Here is a 20156-nt window from a genome sequence, read left to right as displayed (position 1 = left end):
AGGTGTGTTGGTCAGAACAGGCTCATGCTGTAGGGCCTGGCAGATCTGGTTCTCAAGGTCTGAGATGACCAGGGCAAGGATGGAATGATGGGCTGATGGTCAATCTCTGTTTCTGCTGGGTTGAACTATTGTGACAAGCTGTCTGCCAAGTATTCTGTGACCCAACTCAGCAGTGCACCAGATGACCAGGCAAAGTGAGCATCGTGAACGGACAGTCAGAGGTAACCCAAGACGAGAGTAGTGTTGAGTGAGTTGATAAGAGGAATTGGATGGACCCGTGGTGCTCCCTGATGTGTACAGACTGTGTGCGCACTCTGACCATCCCTGATCCCAAGGGACAGCTGTCAATGGGTGTGATGCAGACGGGCTGGGAGGCAGGCTCAGTATGGAGTCCAAGCTGTACACACAGAGTCCAGAAAGTTGCCTGTTGTGCCAGAATTCACCAGAGTTTCCTGTGTGCATAGAGCTGGGGTGTGGGGTGGGGGGAGTGAGGTGGAATGGTGGTGGAGGACAACAGAGAGACTGAATCAGTCTATTGTGCTGAAATGAGGGGATGGAGGAATTTAGCAGATTGAAGGCCGCTTGTCTCAATTTGGTGGTGCCATTTTCCCAGAAGCAGTGTGCATTTGATGCATGGATGATTGGCTGCTCCTCAGTAAGCACACAAGTTGGTGCTTCACCAACGCTCATGCTCTTGGGGAATTATGGTAACTGCATGGGTCCTGCAGCCTTAGAAAGAATGGAACTGTGATTCTGGCTGATGAGCTGGAAGGTTCTTTGATAAGATGCTGTTCAATTTGGAGGGGCAGAGTGATAAGGCTTTTGAGGTCGGTGGACATCACTTGGGTAGACAGCTCATTTTTCAAGTGTTCCAAGAGACCATGATGGTGATAGGCCAGGAGTGCTTCTGCATTTCAGCCACATTCCACTGTGAGGGTCCTGAAATCCACAGTATAATCCAGCATTGAGTATAAATAGACAAATTATCCATTCTGCTGTCTCCCTCCCACTTCCTGGATGATCAAAATCCCAGCATATCTCAGCAGTGAATTCCTCTTGTTTTTAGTAAGTACCTGTTTTATTGTTCTAGTCAGTGGTGGCCCGGGCTGGTACTCTCCCAGTCATGAGAGAGATGACAAAGGTAATCTTAGCTCAGTCTGTAATGTACAGAGATGGCTGGAACTTGAAGTGTAAGATGCACTGGGGGAGGAAGCTGCAGCACTGGATGGAGGAATCCATCGAAACGTTCAGGCACCAGAGCTCGGGGCTCTGAAGGAGGAGGTTGAAAGTCATGGGGTTTCTGTGTCAAGGTGGAGAGTTTGAAGATGATGGTGAGCAGATGGTCACTGATGTCCTGCTGCTTCTGGATTGTGCGCTCATGTCGATGGATGACTTCCTTTAGGTGAGCACTCTCGGCTGGGTTATACATCCTGTCAGGTCATGTGGAGGGGCTTGACCCAAATGTGGAGCAGCAGAGATGATTCAGCAATGAGCAATAACTTTAGAAGTAAACTGCAAAACAACAAGCCATGAAGAGCCACAAAACAAGAGAAAACATGGACACTGAAGGCTAGGAGTAATTGGTTGAGGTTGGCCAGTTTGCCAGTTTGAATGAATGAACAAGGATTGTAGATGTGTACAGGGTTTAAATAGGCTGCAGGTGATGCACTGGAAATGAGTGGCAGGTGACTCCTGTTAATTATGTGGAGACTGGCAGGAGCCTACAGGTGCAAACCTGACAGTACCAGGAGAAACATCTTCACTACTTTCTCCTTTACCTTTTGGTGGTAGTAGCACCTCTGTAATAATGATTTTTAAAGGATTTTCAAAACAGTGAGCACATCATTTTAGCTTCTAAATGTTGGAAAGTTTCTTCAGCCTTTGTTTGACAATTGATGGACTGCAGGCTTCATTTATATTTATTTGGAAAGATCAAAAATAGATTTTCATGGTCTTTGATGCCTTTGTGACTGAGTGCTCTTGTTGCTTAGTAGCCGTGGTGATGAAGAATGTGAATGCACTGGAGTGTTAGATATTATTCTGAACAGAATTCTAGCAGCATTTGCTCCAGTGAAATATTCCTCATTAGAGTGAGATTCCATCAAGTAATGAGAGCACGCATCACACTGATTATTTTATCAGGAAGAACTCAAGCAACAAAGTTACAAAATACATAAGAAATAAAAAAAGAAAAAATGATGCATAAATAATCTATGTATTTTTTTTCCAAATTTGAGCTCAAGCTGTTTTATCTCTACCAAAGAAAAGGAAAAAAATCTTCTTAATTGGCATCACTATGGAAAACAGTCCCGATCAGAATTTATAATCAATTATACCTTCAAAGCTTTGAGTTGGATAGAGTCAGTATTTGTAATTTCTGCAAAGATCAGCCTTGTTTTTAAATGCAGGCTCCCTGAGGGTCTTTAATTTTAAAAATGTCTACAGCATAATCTGAGTGATAACTCTAAAGTGAATGGTGTTCTAGCTAACATACATTAGCATGAAACAAAACAAGGAAAAATGCTTGCCTTAAGGTACCTACTTATTGTCAGCTTCACAGTTTCATTTAATAAAATCTTTGTTTGCTTCCTTTGCAGGTAACGAAACAACAGCTTCATTTAATGTAAAATCTTTATTAAGTGTAATGAATTTTGGTTTTTCCAAACAACTGCCTCACGTGGGTCTATTAGAGTAGTTTTCACCCCAAACTGTGCAAACCCCTGATGATCAATTGACTGTTAATAAAGTTGAGGTTATTTAATTGGAAAGCTCATAAGAAAAATAAAAATAATTAAATATATGTTGGGTACATTAGTCTGCCTAGGCTATAGGGTTACCAGTAGTACTTGGGAATCCCTGGGATAGTGCTAACTCCTAAAAAGGTGCGAGGAGTCTGTAATGTCTCCCTCAGTCGCATAAAGAGGATGTGGGATTGGGGTGGGCTGTTTTACTGAGAGTGAACAAGTGGGACGATTGTTCAAAATGTTGTATGCTGTAATTCAGTCTCCTGACGTGAAGTATGCATTTAGTAGTCTACTATTTGTATCCCTCCAAGGACTAGGAAGTATCTATAAATGAACCATAAAATGTTGCATTTGTCTGGTATGGAAGCACTGATGCATAGGATTGAGAGGGTGCAGAGGGTTGCTGACTCAACCAGTTCCACCTCAGGCACAAGCCTCCCCATCATCGAGGACTTCATCAAAATGAGGAGCTTCAAGAAGGCAGCATCAACCATTAAGGACCCCCACCATTTGGAACATGCCCTCTTCTCATTGCTACTATTAGGGAGGAGGTACATGAGCCTGAAGATCCACACTTAGGAATAGCTTCTACCCCTCTGCCATCAGATTTCTTAATGGTCCATGATCTCATGAGCACTACCTCACATTTGTCTTTTGCACCATTTATTTACTTTGTTATGATAGTAATTTGTTTTACCTGTACTGTACTGCCATAAAACAACACATTTCATGATTTATGTCAGTGGCAAAAAATACCTGATTCTTATTCTGATTCTGACTTGTAACATAACTTCAAATTATTATTTAATGATCACAAACATGGCCACAGACAAGGTATCTGCATCAGAATAAACATCACTTCTTGCTTCACAGAATCTAATAGCTTTGGGAAAAGCTAACATTCTAGAAGCAGCAATTGTTTAGAAAGGAGATAAAGGTACACAGTTAATCATCTCTCTGCTGTTGATGACTCAACAAAATAAACTATTTAGTGCATTGCTCCTTGCAGTTGACAGCCATTCTGTGAAAATTATTTAAACCTGAATTAACTTTATCTGCATTAAAGATGAATGGCAAACAGATATATCCAGGTAAATCAGATTTTTCAGATTTATTCTGAGGCAGTGCGAGGATCTGGCTCAGAGATTGTGCTTGTGATATTTATAGGGATTCAAGACTTGGCCATTTGAAATTAGAAATTTTAAATCAAGGACAGGCAAGCAAGATGAGTCACAGAAGAACAAACTGTAATTTTATTCATTTGGAAGGGAAAAGTTTTGGATGGAGTGGATTTGACATAGTGACTTCTGAATAGCTCAGAGTCATAGGGTACTACCAGGCAGAAACAGGCCCTTCGGCTCAACTAGATCGTGCTAAACTATTATTCTGCCTATTCTCATTGATCTGCACCTGAATATTTGCCCTCCGTATTGTTCCCATCCACGTAATTATTCAAACTTCAAAATCAATCCCACATCCACCACTTCCTTTGGCAGCTCGTTCCATGCTCTCACTACCCTCTGAGTGCAGAAGTTCCCCCCATGTTCCTCTTAATTATCTCACCTTTTACACTTAATCTATCACCTCTAGTTCTAGTTTCACCCAATCTCAGAGGAAATAGTTTGTTTGTGTTTACCCTATTTACTGTGTAACCCTCAAAATTTTTTATTTATTATTAGTTTCTTTATATATTTTCTACATAGCTACAGATAAAAAAACCCAGATCAAAATGAAGAACATTGATACAGTGCAAAAATAAACATACAATAATAATATGGTACAAAGAAAGATAATTGAAAAAGCACCCAAATTGAAGACATGTAAAATTAGTATCCTCCCCAAGCCCCGCAACAAAAAAAACTCCAGACCAGCCACAACACAATATAAATCAGGACAATCAAACCCCCAAAACTGTAAATACACTTAGCAACAGAAGATATTAATGCCTACTACCAAAAAAAAAAGGAGCTGAAAGCAAGGGACCGAAAAAAAAACCTTAGTCAAGAGGAAGGTTATGAAAGTACACAATAAAAGGTCCCCAGACCTTACAGAACTTTATATCCGAATTAAGAACTGAATAATGAATGTTTTTCAAGGTCTAAGCAGGCCATAATATCGGTAAGCCATTGAGCATGCATGGGTAGGGCAACATCTCTCCATTTAAGGAGAATTAAACGTCTAGCCAGGAAAAAGGCAAAAGATAATATTTGACACTTAGTCGAACTCAGACGTAAATCTGTCTCACCCCAGAAACCGAACAAAGCAATTAAAGGGTTAGGTTCTAGGTGGTGATTCAGAATATACAATAGCGTTATGAAGACATCTTTCCAAAATTTCTCCAAGCTAGGACAAAACCAGTACATATGAATGAGAGAGGCCTCGCCCCTTTTGCATTTACCGCAAAGCGGATTAATGTTAGGGTAAAATCGAGATAATTTAGATTTAGACATATGGGCTCTATGAACAATCTTAAACTGTAAAAGGCAATGGCGAGCACAAAGAGAAGTTGAGTTAACCGATTTGACAATCGGGTCCCAAGTCTCATCAGATAAGGAGGTATTTAAATCATGCTCCTATGCCATTTTAATTTTATCCACAGGGGCATGTCATAAGGCTGCTAATTTATCACGAATAAATGATATTAAACCTTTACCTAGTGGATAATAGAAAGAAATAAGTCCATGACATTTTTCTCACGCATTTCAGGGAAGTTGGGAATTAAAAGAATGATAAAGTGTCTAATTTGGAGATATCTAAAAAAATGAGCATTGGGTAGATTGAACTTAGCAGAAAGCTGTTGAAAAGAAGCAAAGCGATTATCAATAAAAAGATCTTCAAAATGTCTAATGCCCTTCCTAGACCAATCATGGAATGCTGAGTCATATGTAGTAGGTAAAAAAAAAGCTGATTATGTAAGATAGGGCTAGAAAAGGAAAAACCATGGAAACCTTAAAATTTCCTAAATTGAGCCCATATACGCAAAGTGTGTCTAACAAGAGGATTAACTATTAATCTGGACAAACTACTAGGGAGTGCAGAGCCAAGAAGTGCAGAGATAGATAATTCTTTAGTGGAGCTCAACTCCATTGCCACCCAATTAGGGCACTCGGGTTGGCCATGGAAAAAAGACCAAAAGGTAGCACAATGTATATTGGCTGCCCAATAATATAAACGAAAGTTAGGTAAAGCCATGCCACCCACTTTTTTAGATTTTTGGAGATAAACTTTATTAATTCTAGAGCGCTTATTCTTCCACAGATATGACAAAATAATAGAGTCTAAGGAATCAAAAAAAGATTTAGGAATAAAAATTGGGATTGATTGAAATAAATATAAAAGTTTAGGGAGAACATACATTTTAACAACATTAGTACGACCTACCAAAGACATAGATAGAGGTGACCATTGTAACAGACTCTGTTTAATAGTATATGAAAGATTGGCAAAATTTTCACGAAAGAGATCTTTAAGCTTCCTTGTGACTGTAATCCCAAGATAAGTAAATTGATTATGAACTACTTTAAAAGGGAGATCACGACATGTTAATTCTTGTGCTTCTTTATTAATTGGGAAAAGTTTGCTCTTATGTAAATTAAGTTTATATCCAGAGAACTGGCTAAACTGGTCAAGAAGTGAAATCATTGGCGGTAAGGATGTAGACGGATTTGAAAGAAAAAGTAATGAGTCATCAGCATAAAGAGAAACTTTATGCTCAATACCCCCTCTCCAAATCCCGGTCAATTCAGGACAATTTCGAAATGCTAACGCCAAAGGTTCTATAGCCAAATCAAAGAGAAAGGGACCTAAAGGGCATCCCTGACGGGTGCCATGTTTGAGGTTAAATAACTGGGACTTCTGAAAATTAGTTAAAACAGAGACAGTAGGACACAAATACAGCAATTTGATTCAAGAGATAAAACTTTAACCGAAGTCAAATTTTTCTAAAACTGCAAAAAGGTAGTTCCACTCTATACGATCGAATGCTTTCTCCACATTGAGGGAAATAACATATTCAGGAATCCCAGTTGGAGGTGAATATAAAATGTTAAATAAATGCCAAATGTTAAAAAAAAGGAAGATGGTTTTTAATAAAACCAGTTTGATCCTCAGAAATAATAGAGGGAATAACAGTTTCTAATCTATAAGCCAAAACTTTGGCCAAGATTTTAACATCAACATTAAACAAAGAAATCGGCCTATACGAGGAACACTCTGTTGGGTCTTTACCCTTTTTTAATAAAAGAATAATAGATGCCTCATTAAAAGAGGATGGCAATTTGCCATAATTAAACGAGTCAGATAATACTGAGAATAACTGAGGAGAAAGAAGTGAAGAGAATGATTTATAAAATTCTACGGGGAACCCATCAGGTCCAGGAGATTTCCCTGAAGACAATGCAGAAATTGCAATAGATATTTCTTCTGATGATATATGCGCATTAAGTTTGGCTTTAAAATCAGATGAAAGCGAAGGAATATTCAGATTATTTAAAAAATTATCAACAGAGATATTGTCATTCAAAGATTCAGAGGAATAAAGTCGAGAAAAGAAATTCTTAAATGCGTCATTGGTTTCTAAGTGATCCGAAGTAAAGTCTCCATTCTCCTTCCGGATCTTTGTAATATGTTGTTTGGCTTTGGAACGCCTCAATTGATTGGCTAGAAATTTACCAGATTTGTCACCATGAATATAAAAGTGACTCTTACTTTCAAGAAGTTGGCGTTCGACAGGTTGGGTGGACAGAAGATTAAGTTTAGTTTGAAGTTCTACACGCTTCTTGTATAGTTCAGGATTCCTAGTTTGAGCATACAGTTGATCCAATTCTTTAATCTGATTAATGAGGTCTAATCGATCTGCACAGGACTTTCTATTAAGATTTGCTGTATAGGAGATTATTTGATCCCTCAAATATGCTTTCATGGCATCCCAGACAATCTGGAATGACACTTCAGGTGATGTATTGGTGTTAAAATAAAAGGTTATCTGATCCTTAATAAATTTTAGAAAATCATCATCCGATAATAAAGTCGAATCAAACCGCCAGTGTTTATTCCTCTGAGGGAGACCAGGAAAATTTAAAGACAGAGTAATTGGGGCATGGTCAGAAATCAGTATACTCTGATAATCACAAGAATAGACAAATGGAATTAGTTGCTTATCGAGTAAGAAGTAGTCAATTCTAGTAAAGGTATGGTGAACATGTGAAAAAAAAACTCTCCCAGTAGAATGAAGGAAATGCCATATATCAGAGATACCATAATTAGAGAGAAAAGATTGAATAGCTAAGGCAGATTTAGTAGGTGGTCTAGTAACAGAGGACGATCGATCCAAGTTAGGATCTAATCAACAATTGAAATCACCACCCAGTATAAGAGAGTATGAGTTTAAGTCTCGTAGAGAGGAGAAAAAACGTTCATAAAAATTAACATCATCAAAATTGGGGGCATACAGGTTTGCTAGTACAACTTTAGTATTATATAGTTTATCAGAAACAATAATGAAATGGCCATTTGTATCAGATACCTTATTATGGAGTTCAAAAGGAATATTTGATTAATAAGGATGGAACCCCCCCCCCCCCCCCCCCCCGCCTTGCTTTGGCAGCAAAGGATGAATGAAAATGCTGACCCGCCCACTTTGACGAAAGCCGGGAGTTATCAAAACAATGAATATGAGTTTCTTGAAGGAAAGCAATGTCAGCTTTGAGTTGTAAATATGTGAGAAGACCTTCCTTCTTTTAACAGGATGATTCAATCCCTTTACATTCCAGCTCACAAATTTAAGTGTATTAACCATTATCAATTGTTAGTGCATAGAAGGCAGCAGGCATATAAAAAGTCAAGCAGTACAATAACAGTCTGGGAGCAAAAATGTAAACATAGATCCATAGAATCAAAACAGAAACATGTCCTGGGTAACAAAGAAAAGCAAAAGAAACAGTGAGCAGTGTTGGAACTGGAGAATCCACCCCACTCTCGCAACCCAAAACTAGACGGCTACCAAAAAAAGCAGCTAGCTCTACCAAAAAAATTAACCCAAATATGACTTCCAGTTCTGTGTCGTTAACAACAGTTCTGTATAAATACTATAGCAAATGGTAACTCGTTTATGCACTAGAAAACATAATTACAAATAGGAACAACTTCAACAGAAGTATAAAACTTAATACAAAGAAAATCAGAAGAAAATCAAAACTAACCTACCCGCGAAAAATTATAGAAGATTAAAAGAAGAAAAAAGGGAGGGAGAAAAGGTGGAAATTATAGATTCAAAGAGAGTACTTATCAACCATTTACAGAAAAAAAAGCAAAACTTAAACTATGAATCAACCAACAGGGAGGCCTTCAATAAAAACTCCAAACCTCCAAAACAAGTTAGAGTCAATTGTAGATCTCTATAGATAAATTTATACAAGAATAAAATAGATTACACTAGTACAATTTAAACGTCCGCAGGGAAACATTAAACTTGGATTATCTATTTAGAAAAAACGCACCAAGTCCAGGGAGAGATTGTCTACAGCCCTTAGAGTTTCAATAGATAATGTCTAGGTAATTCAAGTAAAGTCTGAGTCCGGAAAAAATAGCTATACTACTAGAGGTACTTGTCCACCATTTTAGAAGGTCGGACCGGGTTCCAAAGGAGACAGGATGGCTGGAAGACTTCCAACAAATGCCTCAGCCTCCTTCACTGATTTAAACCACTTATATTCTCCAGTAGTAAGCGTAATTCGAAGATCGGCTGCGTTTCGAAGGGAGGGTCTGAGTCCGCGATCAAAAAGCACTTTCATTACACCTTTAAACTCAGCACGCATCTTCAGAACCTGGGGGGCAAAATCCTCCACAAAATGAATGACCGTATTTTGAAAAGCAAAAGTACCTCTGCGGCGTGCCTCCATAATCAAACGGTTTTTCACCTGGTATTGATGAAAGCACAAAATTACCGGCCGTGGGCGGAAATCCAGAATTGCACGGGGAACGTAGATCCTGTGTGCCCTTTCAAGCTCAGGTGGAGTCGGGAGGAATTCTTTCCCGAAGATCTCACAGCGAAACTTAGGAAAAAATTCAATGGAAGAGCCCTTTTCGGTGGCCTCTGGCAAACCAAGAATTCGTAGATTGCAACGTCTGCTCCGGTTTTCAAGTTCCACCATTTTGGAAAAAAGTTTACAACTCGTCTTCTCTAGGCTGGAGCAGAGAGTTTCAAGATATTGAACTCAGTGTTTTAAATCTTCAGAAGTTGAGTCGATGCAAGATAAATGTTCAGCATGTTCGTCCACTCTAGCGTTGATCCGATCCAATTTGACATCCAGCTGGTTGAAAGAAGTTCTAAATTCCTTTAAAATATCTTGTCGATGCTGTTCCAAAGCAGCGAGAATGTCAGCCGGCAAAGCCATAGAAGTTTCCTTTTTCCCGGTTTTAGTACTTTTGGTAGCCATTATAAGATAGATGTGTTCACAGGCAAGCAAAAGAGACCTAATAAAATACATAACTAAAGTTTAAGAATGGAGACATATAGTGCAAAGATAGGGAGAATGACGGAGCAAAAGTTCAGAGCAGATAAACAATCGCCATCTTACTGGAAGTCCCCAACCCTCAAAATTTTGTGTGCCTGTCATACTCCCTCATCATTCTCTAATGCTTCAACTTTTTCAACCTTTCCCTATAACTTCGGACCTCAAGTCCCATAACCCTCCTTGTAACTTTTCTTTGTATACTTTCAATATCTTTCCTGTAGGTCAGTGACCAGAACTACACACAACACTACAAATGAGGCCTCACTAATGTCTTATATAACTTCAACACATCTCAACTCTGGTACTCAATACAATGCGTCAAAAGCTCTCTTTACAACCCCATCATTAGGTTAGTATAGGTTTCTGGAGATCTTTGAAGAATATAAACAGCAGGTGTTTTATATTCTAAAATGTGTGGACCAGCTTAATCCTGACATTTCTGTGCCAGTTCATCATTTTAAAACATGGTTTATTACTTTTCACTTTTCATTTACTGTGTGAAAGGGCCCATTTTCCTATACTCTCCAGTGGGCAGTTCAATGGTAGAGTTCTTTCTTCACACAGTTGAGCCTTTAAGCAGTGGTTCTGAATTCCATACTTGTGGAATCACAATAATATATGGCATAGAAGGTAGGCAATTGCCCATCACATCCAGAAGTATATTTTAGGTTACTTCAATATCCCAGCTCTTGCTCTATAATCTCAGTGAAGCTTCATAACTGTTTTTCTTATTTATTATTCAGAATCTGGACATGGTTAGTGAGGCCTTCGAGAGGATGTTGATTAGCCAGCTTCTTCAAATGTGGCAATGTTTCTGGTGAGGAACTGTCACAGCACTGTTGTGGGAGGGAGTAATTGTATTTTAATCCACTTACAATGAGGGAACAGTGATATGTTTTCATGTCAGGTAGCTTAGCAACTTGGGGAAGTGCAGGGTCCAGCTGTATTTGACTTTCTTGGAAGAGGTCAGAATGGCCTTAACCAAAAAGATCAGGGCATTTTGTAGACAACATAGAGTAAAGCATAGTCACAACAGAGGGAATGGATGTTCAGGATGGCGGCTGGCTGCATTACTGCCTGATTTTGGATCACTAATGCCTTTGAATGTAAAATCCTACAAAAAGAAGTGGATTTGACCCTGTGCATAACGGGTAAAGCCCTCCCAACCATTGAGCATATCTACATTACGTGAAATGTTGTCATAGAAAAGCAGCATCTATCATCAAAGATGCTCACCACCCAGGCCATGCTCTTTTCTCACTGCTGCCATCAGGTAGAAGGTACAAGTTCCTCAGGACTTGCACCATCAGTTCAAGAACCGTTACTACCCCTCAACCATCAGGCTCATGAATAAAAGAGGATAATTACACTCATCTATTGAGATGTTCGCACAATCAATTTAAGGACTCCTTATCTTGTTATTTCATGCAGTTGTTATTTATTGCTATTTATTTATTGTTCAATTTCAATAGTTTGTTGTCTTCTATGCTCTTGCTCTCTCATTGATCCTGTTTGCAGTTACTATTCTATAGATTTGTTGAGAATGCCCGCAGGAAAAAGAATCTCATGGTTGTATGTGGTGACATGTATGTACTCTGATAATAATTTTTCATTTGAACTTTAAACTTTACTTGGAACTTTGCTGTAACAACCAAGTAGAATAATGTCAAGTTTCTTGAGAGTTAGTAGAGCAAGTGGAGAATTAGTCCATCATGCCTCTGACATGTGCCTTGTAGATGATGGAATGTCTTTGAGGTATTGGGAGGTGAGACACTCACTGCAAGATGCCCAGATTCTGAATTTACAGTTAATTATATCTATGTTCTGAATTATTGAACTATTAATGAAGGAAATAGGACCTTCCTGTTCACTATATCCAGGCCTTGTACAGTTTTATATGCCTCTAATATATTTCCCCTTTACCCCATTGTTCCAAAGCAAACAACACCTGTCCTTCCAGTCTCCTCTCATCAAACTAGTTCTTTAGCTTTGGTTACTTGCTTCTATATTTTTTCTGTACCCTCTCTGGTGTTATCACCAGCACTGCACATGGTTCACAATCTATGATTCAACCAACCTTTCATACACTTCCAGCTATTTACAGTGAAAATAGATTCACTATTTTATTAAAGATAGTAAATATGTTTAACAAGAGACACTGAGTATGTGCAAAGAGACACAAAATGCTGGAGAAACTCAGCAGGTGAGGCAGCATCAAATGATTCGATGTTTCAGGCCAAGACACTTTATCAGGACTGGGAAGGAAGATGGAAGAAGTAAGAATAATAAAGGAGCTGAAGGTCTTCAAACTAGACGGTGATAGGTGAAGCCAGGTGGGTGGGGGAGGAAGAAAGAAACTAGAAAGTGATAGGTGGAAAATGTAAAGGGCTGGAGATGATTCTGCCAGAAGAGGAGAATGATCCATGGAAGAAAGGGAAGGAAGAGGGCACTAATGGCAGTTGAGGAGAAGAGAAGAGATAAGAGCAGAGTCAGAATGTGGAATGGAAGAATAAGGAAGGGGGAGGGAGAAAAAAATATCAAAAGTTATAGAAATTGATGTTTTGCCATCAGGTTGGAAGAATATTACCTCATATTCTATCTGAGTAGCCTTCAACCTGAGAGTGGCCTCATTGCGGCAGGAGAGGAGGCCATGAACTGACATGTCGGAGTGGGAACAGAGATCGGAATTAAAATGCTAGGCCGCCGGGAAATTGGGTTTTCTGCAGGTGGAGTGAAGGTACTCAACAAAGCAGTCCTCTAGTTTCTGTTAGATCTTACTGGTGCAGAGGAAGCTGCATTAGGAGCATGGAGTACTGTAGATGATCCCAACAGATTCGCACATGAAGCGTTGCCTCGACTGGAAGGATGTTCCATATATGCATAGATTATACAGATATATCTTCATACTATTTGATACGTTATTTTTAAGATTCCATATGCCAAGGTGACAGATTTTTCCACAGTTTTATCTTTCCAATGTACCACTCAGAAGGAAACGAAGACAAAAACTTGCAGTTTACAAATATCTTATTAGTACAGCAGCAAATGAATTCTTAATGAACAGAATTAAAACAAGAAATGTAGTTGTTTCAATTTTGAAATGTTAGAAAAGGACAAGCCCTTGAATGTTTACAAGAAAAATGATGTTCAACTCTGAAGTAACAATCAAAGGCTTCTGTAAAGATGTAAACATTCAGGACCATGCCTGATTCGGGATTCATTCAGAAAGATCAAGGTTTAAACATTTTACTGCAGCTCATTTTTCACCTGCTTTCTATGCCATTCACATAATTCTACTATGTTCCCTTTGGGTAGGTTTCTTTATAAATTTTGAAAACTTGGTACTTTTTGGTTACTTCATGATTTGATTTCAAAAGACTACTGTCACTACTGTCACTATGTAAATATGACGTCAATCTTTTGAAGTCTGCATAAAATTTTTGAAATCCAGGTGGTGAGAGACACTTTTCAAGAGTGATTCACTCTTATTTTAATACTAATTGGATACCCTTGTGTCCTGAATAAGGGTCTTGGCCTGAAATGTCACCTCTTTAGTCCTTTCCATAGATACTGCCTAACCTGCTGAGTTCTTGCATTTTGCGTGTGTTATTTTGGATTTCCAGCATCTTGTGTTGGTCTTTGTAACATTTTATTTGGCTTCCACAGGAATGCTTTCCTTTCTGTATTCGTTTTAAAGCAGTCTCTTAGGCAGCCGAAGGTCTGGCATATAAGCTACATGGCCTGCCCAGCGTAACTGGGACTGCATCGGGATGGTGTAGGTACTGGGGAGTCCCATCTTGGTAAGGACCTCAGTGTCAGGGATTCTGTCTTGGCACCTAATGTTGAGGAGTTTTCAGAGGCAGACTGTGTGGAAGTAGTTCAGTTCCTTGGCATGCCGTTGGTATACTGTCCATGTTTCGCAAGCATAACACAGAGTGGGAAGTATTATAACCCTGTACATCTTCAGCTTCTTCATCTGTAGACTTATGCCTCTTCTGGTCCAGAACTGGTATAGAGTCTGCCAGAGGCTGCACTTGTATTGGTGATCCTGGCATTTATTTCATCATTAATGGCGGTGCTCTTGGACAATTTGCTTCCAAGATATGTGAACCTCTTCACTGGGTTGAGTCTTTGACTGTTGATTGTGATGTTTAGCTCAATGTACGATTTCCCTGGAACTGGAGATATGCATTACTTCAGTCTTTCCATTGTTGATGGTAAGCCCACAGTTGGGACACACATCATAAAACTTGTCAACTCAGCACTCAATATAATCTTTTGAACCAGCATTGAGGGCACAGTCATCAGGGAAAAGGAAGTCTCTGATGATGTTTGTCATAACCTTAGTTTTTGCTTGGAGTATCCTGAAGTTGAAAAGTTTCCCATCAGTACGGAATCTGATGCTGATCGACATCTCTGGGGGCATGGCAGAAAACACTAGACTGAATAGTGTTGGTGCCAAGACGTAGCCCTGCTTGAGACAGGGAAGGGCTCGGATGTCTCAACATTGTCCTGAACTCTGGCTTGCATACCATCATGGAATTGATGCACCATGGTGATGAATTTACTTTGGCATCTGTTCTTTGCTGTGATCTTCCTCAGACTGACCCTCTCTACTAACAGTGTTGATGGCTTTAGTCAGATCGACATAGCAGGTCATCCATTTTGTTCCTGACATTTTTGTAGCAGCTGCCCTGCAGCAAACACCACGTCGATAGTCCCACGGTCTTTCTGGAATCCACAGTGGCTCTGCTAGGAGACCCCAGTCAAGGTGTAATATGAGACAGTTGGGAAGAAGCCTGGTGAAGATCTTGCCTGTGATAGACAATAAGGATATTCCCTGATAGCCGTTGCAAAAATGTCAGTTTCTCTTTCACTTACGCAGGTAGATAATGGATGCATCTTTAAATTCCTGTGGAATCGTCTCTTGCTGCCACATGAGTCAAAAGAGCTGATGGAGCTTTACCACCTTCCTTTTTGGCCTCAGCTGGTGTTGCATCTGATGATTTGCTTTCTAGGTCTTGACTAAGCTCAACATTGCTTCACTGATAGGTGCTTGGGGTAGGTGATAAATGGCTTCATCATTTATAGTCCAAGGATGATTCACAACTCTGTTAAAGTGCTCAGCCGACCTATGAAGGGTTTCCTCTTTGTTCATGATCAACATGTTCCCATCAGCACAAAGGGGAGGCGCTGATCCTGATGATGTGGGCATATACTTCTTCCAATGCAGCGGCAAAGTTCTTTAAATTGTAACTCTCTGCATATGCCTGGATCTCATCAGCTTTTTTCGCTCATACTCCTGCATCTGTGTTGTACAGTCCTTCCGATGTTATTGAAGGCATCCTTCTCTGAGGTGGACTTAGAGTCTCTGAGGAGAGCTTTGTGAAGATGATGTTTCTCAACTAGCAATTGTTTGATGTTGGCACAGAGTTCAGTGTGCTTGTCCTTGTGCTTTCTGGTAGCAAGCCCCAGAACCACTGCAGCAGTGTCGTTGATCAGCTCCCAAAGGGTTGACCAAGCACCTTCCAAATTCTGAGTATGCAGAGAGGTGAGCTTACGTAGTTTTCCAGAGTGTCAACAAAAAAAAATTGCTTCTTTCCAGCTTGCAGATGTTCAGCCAACTCAGGACTTTCTTTCCCTGTGGGACTCTGTTGGGGTATGGATATGGATGCTCATTTTAGAAACGATGAGATGGTGGTCTGTCCAGCATTCAGCACTGCACATAGACTTTCTCACCCTTGCATCCTTCCTGTCTCTCTTCCTGGCCATGATGCGGTCAAGTAAAGGCCAGTGCTTAGAGCGGAGATGCATCCACAAAGTTCTGTTATCGGTGGGAAGGTGGAAGCAGTGTCAGTGATCGACAACTTACTTCCAGCATAAGTCTGGAGTTGTCGAAGACCATTGCTGAAGCACCGGCCAGTGTTGTATTTCCTGATGATCCCATCCCAGGAGGTGCTGTCAGAGCCCACTCGTGCCATGAAGTCACCAAGAATGATAAGGTTGTCTTCTTTTCGAACAGTGGCAACAACTGAGTGCAGTTCTTCATAGAACTTATTCTTGATATCATCTGGGTTGATCATGGTTGGGGTGTAACGTGAATGGGGAGACATGCTTCCTGCCATGCATCAGGTGGGATTTCATGGTCATGAGCCCTTTGGACACCCAGCAAGTTTGCCAGAGATCTCCATCTTTACTGCAAATCCACCCAGTCCCCCTCGGTGGTCCTGAATTCCTTTTCCACTCAAAAATAATACTTACCTTGCACCTCTTTCACAAAATTTGCCTCTCCTGAATGCTGGGTCTCACTTTGGGCTGTGATATTGATATAATATCAAGCTAACTCTCTCCCTATTACAGCAGTTCACCTCTGACGCCTGTCGGTATTGACTCTGTCCAATCCCATGCACCGAGAGTGAGAGAATAGTCCTTACTTTTCTCTTCGATATATTTGGAGTGGGAGGAGCTAAAGATGGATTTTCCAAACCTGGGTGACTTCTTCCAGTTCATCCTTGAAACAGTTTATTCTTCTCTTCTCATGTCTTTTTTTTTTCAAAAGGGCTGGGGTCCTGTCGGAGTCTGTGATCTACAGCTGCAGCTCAAACTATGGTTTTTCACAGACAGTGGGTTCTCACTCTCGGACTCACTTGAGCAGCCTGGCGTTTCGATACTTCCAGGTGTGGCCTGGAAGATGTAAGCCTTTGGGTGTGGCCTTGTAGATGACCTGATTTCTCACTGATGTCACTGACTAAAGCATCACGGGAGACTGAAACATTGAGAGAGCAGGCAGTTTATGTCGCTGTCTATAGAAGGCCCCTGCACTCAAGCAATCTCTCTCTCTTCCCCCCCCCCCCCCGATGATAAGTGAGAGTCTATTGGTCCTTGAGTTGACTTCCTTCACCTTGTAACCATTCTGTAGGATCATCATGCATAATCATCTTATTTTGCCCTGTTAATCAAAGTAGAAAGAACCGCTCTACATCGGGAGCTGCGACGGTGGCTGTTATTGTTGAGGTATAAGTCTGTTTGAGTGGTTTTCTACAGAATGGCTACAAGATGAAGGGAAATCAATCGGGGCTTTAAATGGGCCGATGGAAAAACCAGGAAGCCTAACAAGGAGGAACCCGTTGCTACCACCTGCCTTCCCTTTACTTCCATTGTTTCTGGATGGATTGTCATGATACTGGATTAATACCATCCACAAACCCCTAAGATAGCTATGTGGGTCAAAGATGACTTGGGACTCCCTGTGAACGTGGAGCAGTGTATATCAGCCAGACAGGATGCACGGTGGAACCCTGCATCAAGGAGATCTGTTTGAGTTACCTGGAGAAATCTAGGGTAGCAGAATATTGCAGTCACAATGGCCATAGGACTGACTTTGATGGCACAAAACTCCTGCTATGCCAATGGCTTTTGGGACTGTCTGGGTGAAGGAAGCCATTGAAATAAAACTAGAGGAAAAGAATTTTAACAAAGACGAAGGTCTTGCTCTAAGTAAGAACTGGAATTCGATAGTAAACAAGGTGGGACAGCTGAAACCTGATTGGATGAGGACTAATCAATCAGGAGAGACAGATGATGGGGTTATAAATACCCCCGGTCCTGATATACCCAGGCATCATCCCTGATGAAGATGGTAGAATTTGTCATCAAAACATTGGTTCAAATTGATACCTGTATCTGGCAGGAGGCCCAAGAAGAATGCATTCATTCTAACTGATTGCATACACAGCCTGATGTGGAGGTTCTGATGTATAGGGTCGCAAGAGCACAACCTCTGCATCAACAAGGACATTTTCTAAAGGTGAGGCCTTAGGAAGGTGGTATTGATCATATAGACCCTCATGAGCCAGGACATGACCTCTTCGCATTACTACCACCAAGAGAGTGATACAACTGTCTGAAGACATACATTTAAATATATAGGGACAGCTGATTTTCCTCTGCCACCAGATTTCTCAACGGTCCATGAACCTCATTATTCCTTTTTTTGCACTATTTATTTCATAATTTATAGTAGTATGTACTTGCACTGTACTCCTGCAGCAAAATAACAAATTTTGTGTTAAAGAAGTCAGTGATAATAGACATGATACAGATTCTGATTCTTTGACCCCAATATCCAACCATGATCCCTCTCAAAGAACCCAGGTCCTGATCCACTACTAGTTGTAGCATATTGAGGAGGAGACTAAAACTGCTGGAAGTGACTTTTTTTGTAGATGCTATACTAAACTGGGCTTCCTTCTGCTCTCTCAAGAAGACATGAAAGATCTCATGGCACTGCAGTCAGTAGCCACTTTATTAGGTACCTTCTGCATCTTATACAGGGGCCACTGAATGTTTGTTCATTATCTTCTGCAGCAGTAGCCAACCCACTTCAAAGTTTGAAATGTTGTGTATTCAGAGATGCTCTTCTGTACACCACTGGTGTAACACATGGTTACTTAAGTTACTGTCACCTCCCTGTCAGCTTGAAGAAGTCTGGCCATTCTCCTCTGAATGACCTTATTAACAAAGTGTTTTTCTCACAAACTGTTTTTGTCACCATTCTCTGTGAACTCCAGAGACTGTTGTGTGGGACAGTCCCAGGAGATCGGGAGATACAGGCAGTCCCCAAGTTATGAACGTCGGACTTACAAACAACTCGTACTTACGAACCGAGGAAGGAGAACGCTGTCCTCCATTTTAAGTCAGATCATGACACCATCTGCCATTTTAAGTTGTTGCTGTTAACACTGTGTTGAGTGTGTAACTTTGTATTTGTCTTAAATATTTTTTAGCAAGATTCACCCTGACCCTCCCTTTTCCAGTCAGCACCGCCCCTACTTGTCCCATTTAACCTGGCTCAGTGCAGGTGGAATTTAGGACCCGGGGGAGCAGAGGACACACCGCCCATGGCTGCTGCTGAATCTGCAGTTTTCTGTTCCCTTGATGGAAAACAATTGCGATTGAAAATAAAATGGAAAGCGATCAGAAAGAGGTGAAATGCCATCAGTCATTGGAAAAGTGTTAGGCTACAGTCGGTCAATGATCAGAACAATTTTAAAGGATAAAGTGAGAATAATGGAGCATGTGAAAGGCCCTGCCCCGATGAAAGCTACAATTATTACTAAGCAACGCAGTGGTTTAATTATTGAAATACACATGTTTTTTGAGTGTTTTATATGCATAGAAATGTAAAATATATACTATATTCTAAGTCAAACATTTACTAACTGACACTAAATAATACCGGATGTACGTGTTCCGACTTACATACAAATCTGACTTAAAGACGGACTCAGGAACGGAACTCATTTGTAACCCAGGGACAGCCTGTACTCAAACCATATCATCTGGCACCAACAATCATTCCACGGTCAAAAACACGTAGCTCATATTTCTTCCACATTCTGATGTTTGATCTGAGCAACAACTGAACCTTTTGACCATGCCTGCATGCTTTTATGCATTGAGTTGCTGCTGCATGATTGGCTGATTGCTGATTAGATATTTGCATTGAGAAGCAGGTGTACATGTGCACCCTAATAAAGTGACCTCTGAGTGTAGTCATAGCACAGCTCAGCAACACTGAGTTTGCACCAAACATCAAGCATCTATCCCAGTTTATTCTCCCCATGTTCTTCTAAACTCTCTTCAGATCCTACCCCTCATTTACATATCAAGGATAACTAACTCATCAACCTGCATGCCGCAGCTTTAGCAAGAGCACATAACCTCTAGGCAGACAGCATCTGAGGTCAGGACTAAACTTGGGTTGTTGGAGCTGAGAAATATAAATGCTAACAATTATCAGTAGAGACCACCATTTGACTGGTGGCGGGCTAGGGGATAGGCTGAAAGCTCAGCTTCTCTTCTCCTGAGTGACTAACATTGTGTGAGACCTCGGTGA

General features: G+C 40.5%; 1 protein-coding gene across 3 annotated transcripts in view; it reads right to left on the bottom strand.

Moving 5' to 3' along the window:
- LOC132404727 (gamma-aminobutyric acid receptor subunit beta-1-like) overlaps window positions 1-20156 on the bottom strand; it is a 289132-nt gene that overhangs the window by 27997 nt on the left and 240979 nt on the right. The window contains exon 10 of one of the 3 annotated variants that reach the window (XM_059989137.1): window positions 5970-5987. The exons of the other annotated variants lie outside the window; for them this stretch is intronic. Coding sequence (XP_059845120.1) covers window positions 5970-5987 — 18 coding nt within the window. The remainder of the gene's footprint in view (window positions 1-5969; window positions 5988-20156) is intronic. 3 annotated transcript variants of the gene reach the window in all.

This window comes from Hypanus sabinus, chromosome 14 (assembly GCF_030144855.1).
Source record: "Hypanus sabinus isolate sHypSab1 chromosome 14, sHypSab1.hap1, whole genome shotgun sequence".
NCBI classification, from domain to species: Eukaryota; Metazoa; Chordata; class Chondrichthyes; order Myliobatiformes; family Dasyatidae; genus Hypanus; species Hypanus sabinus.
This window is presented reverse-complemented; position numbering and strand designations above follow the sequence as displayed.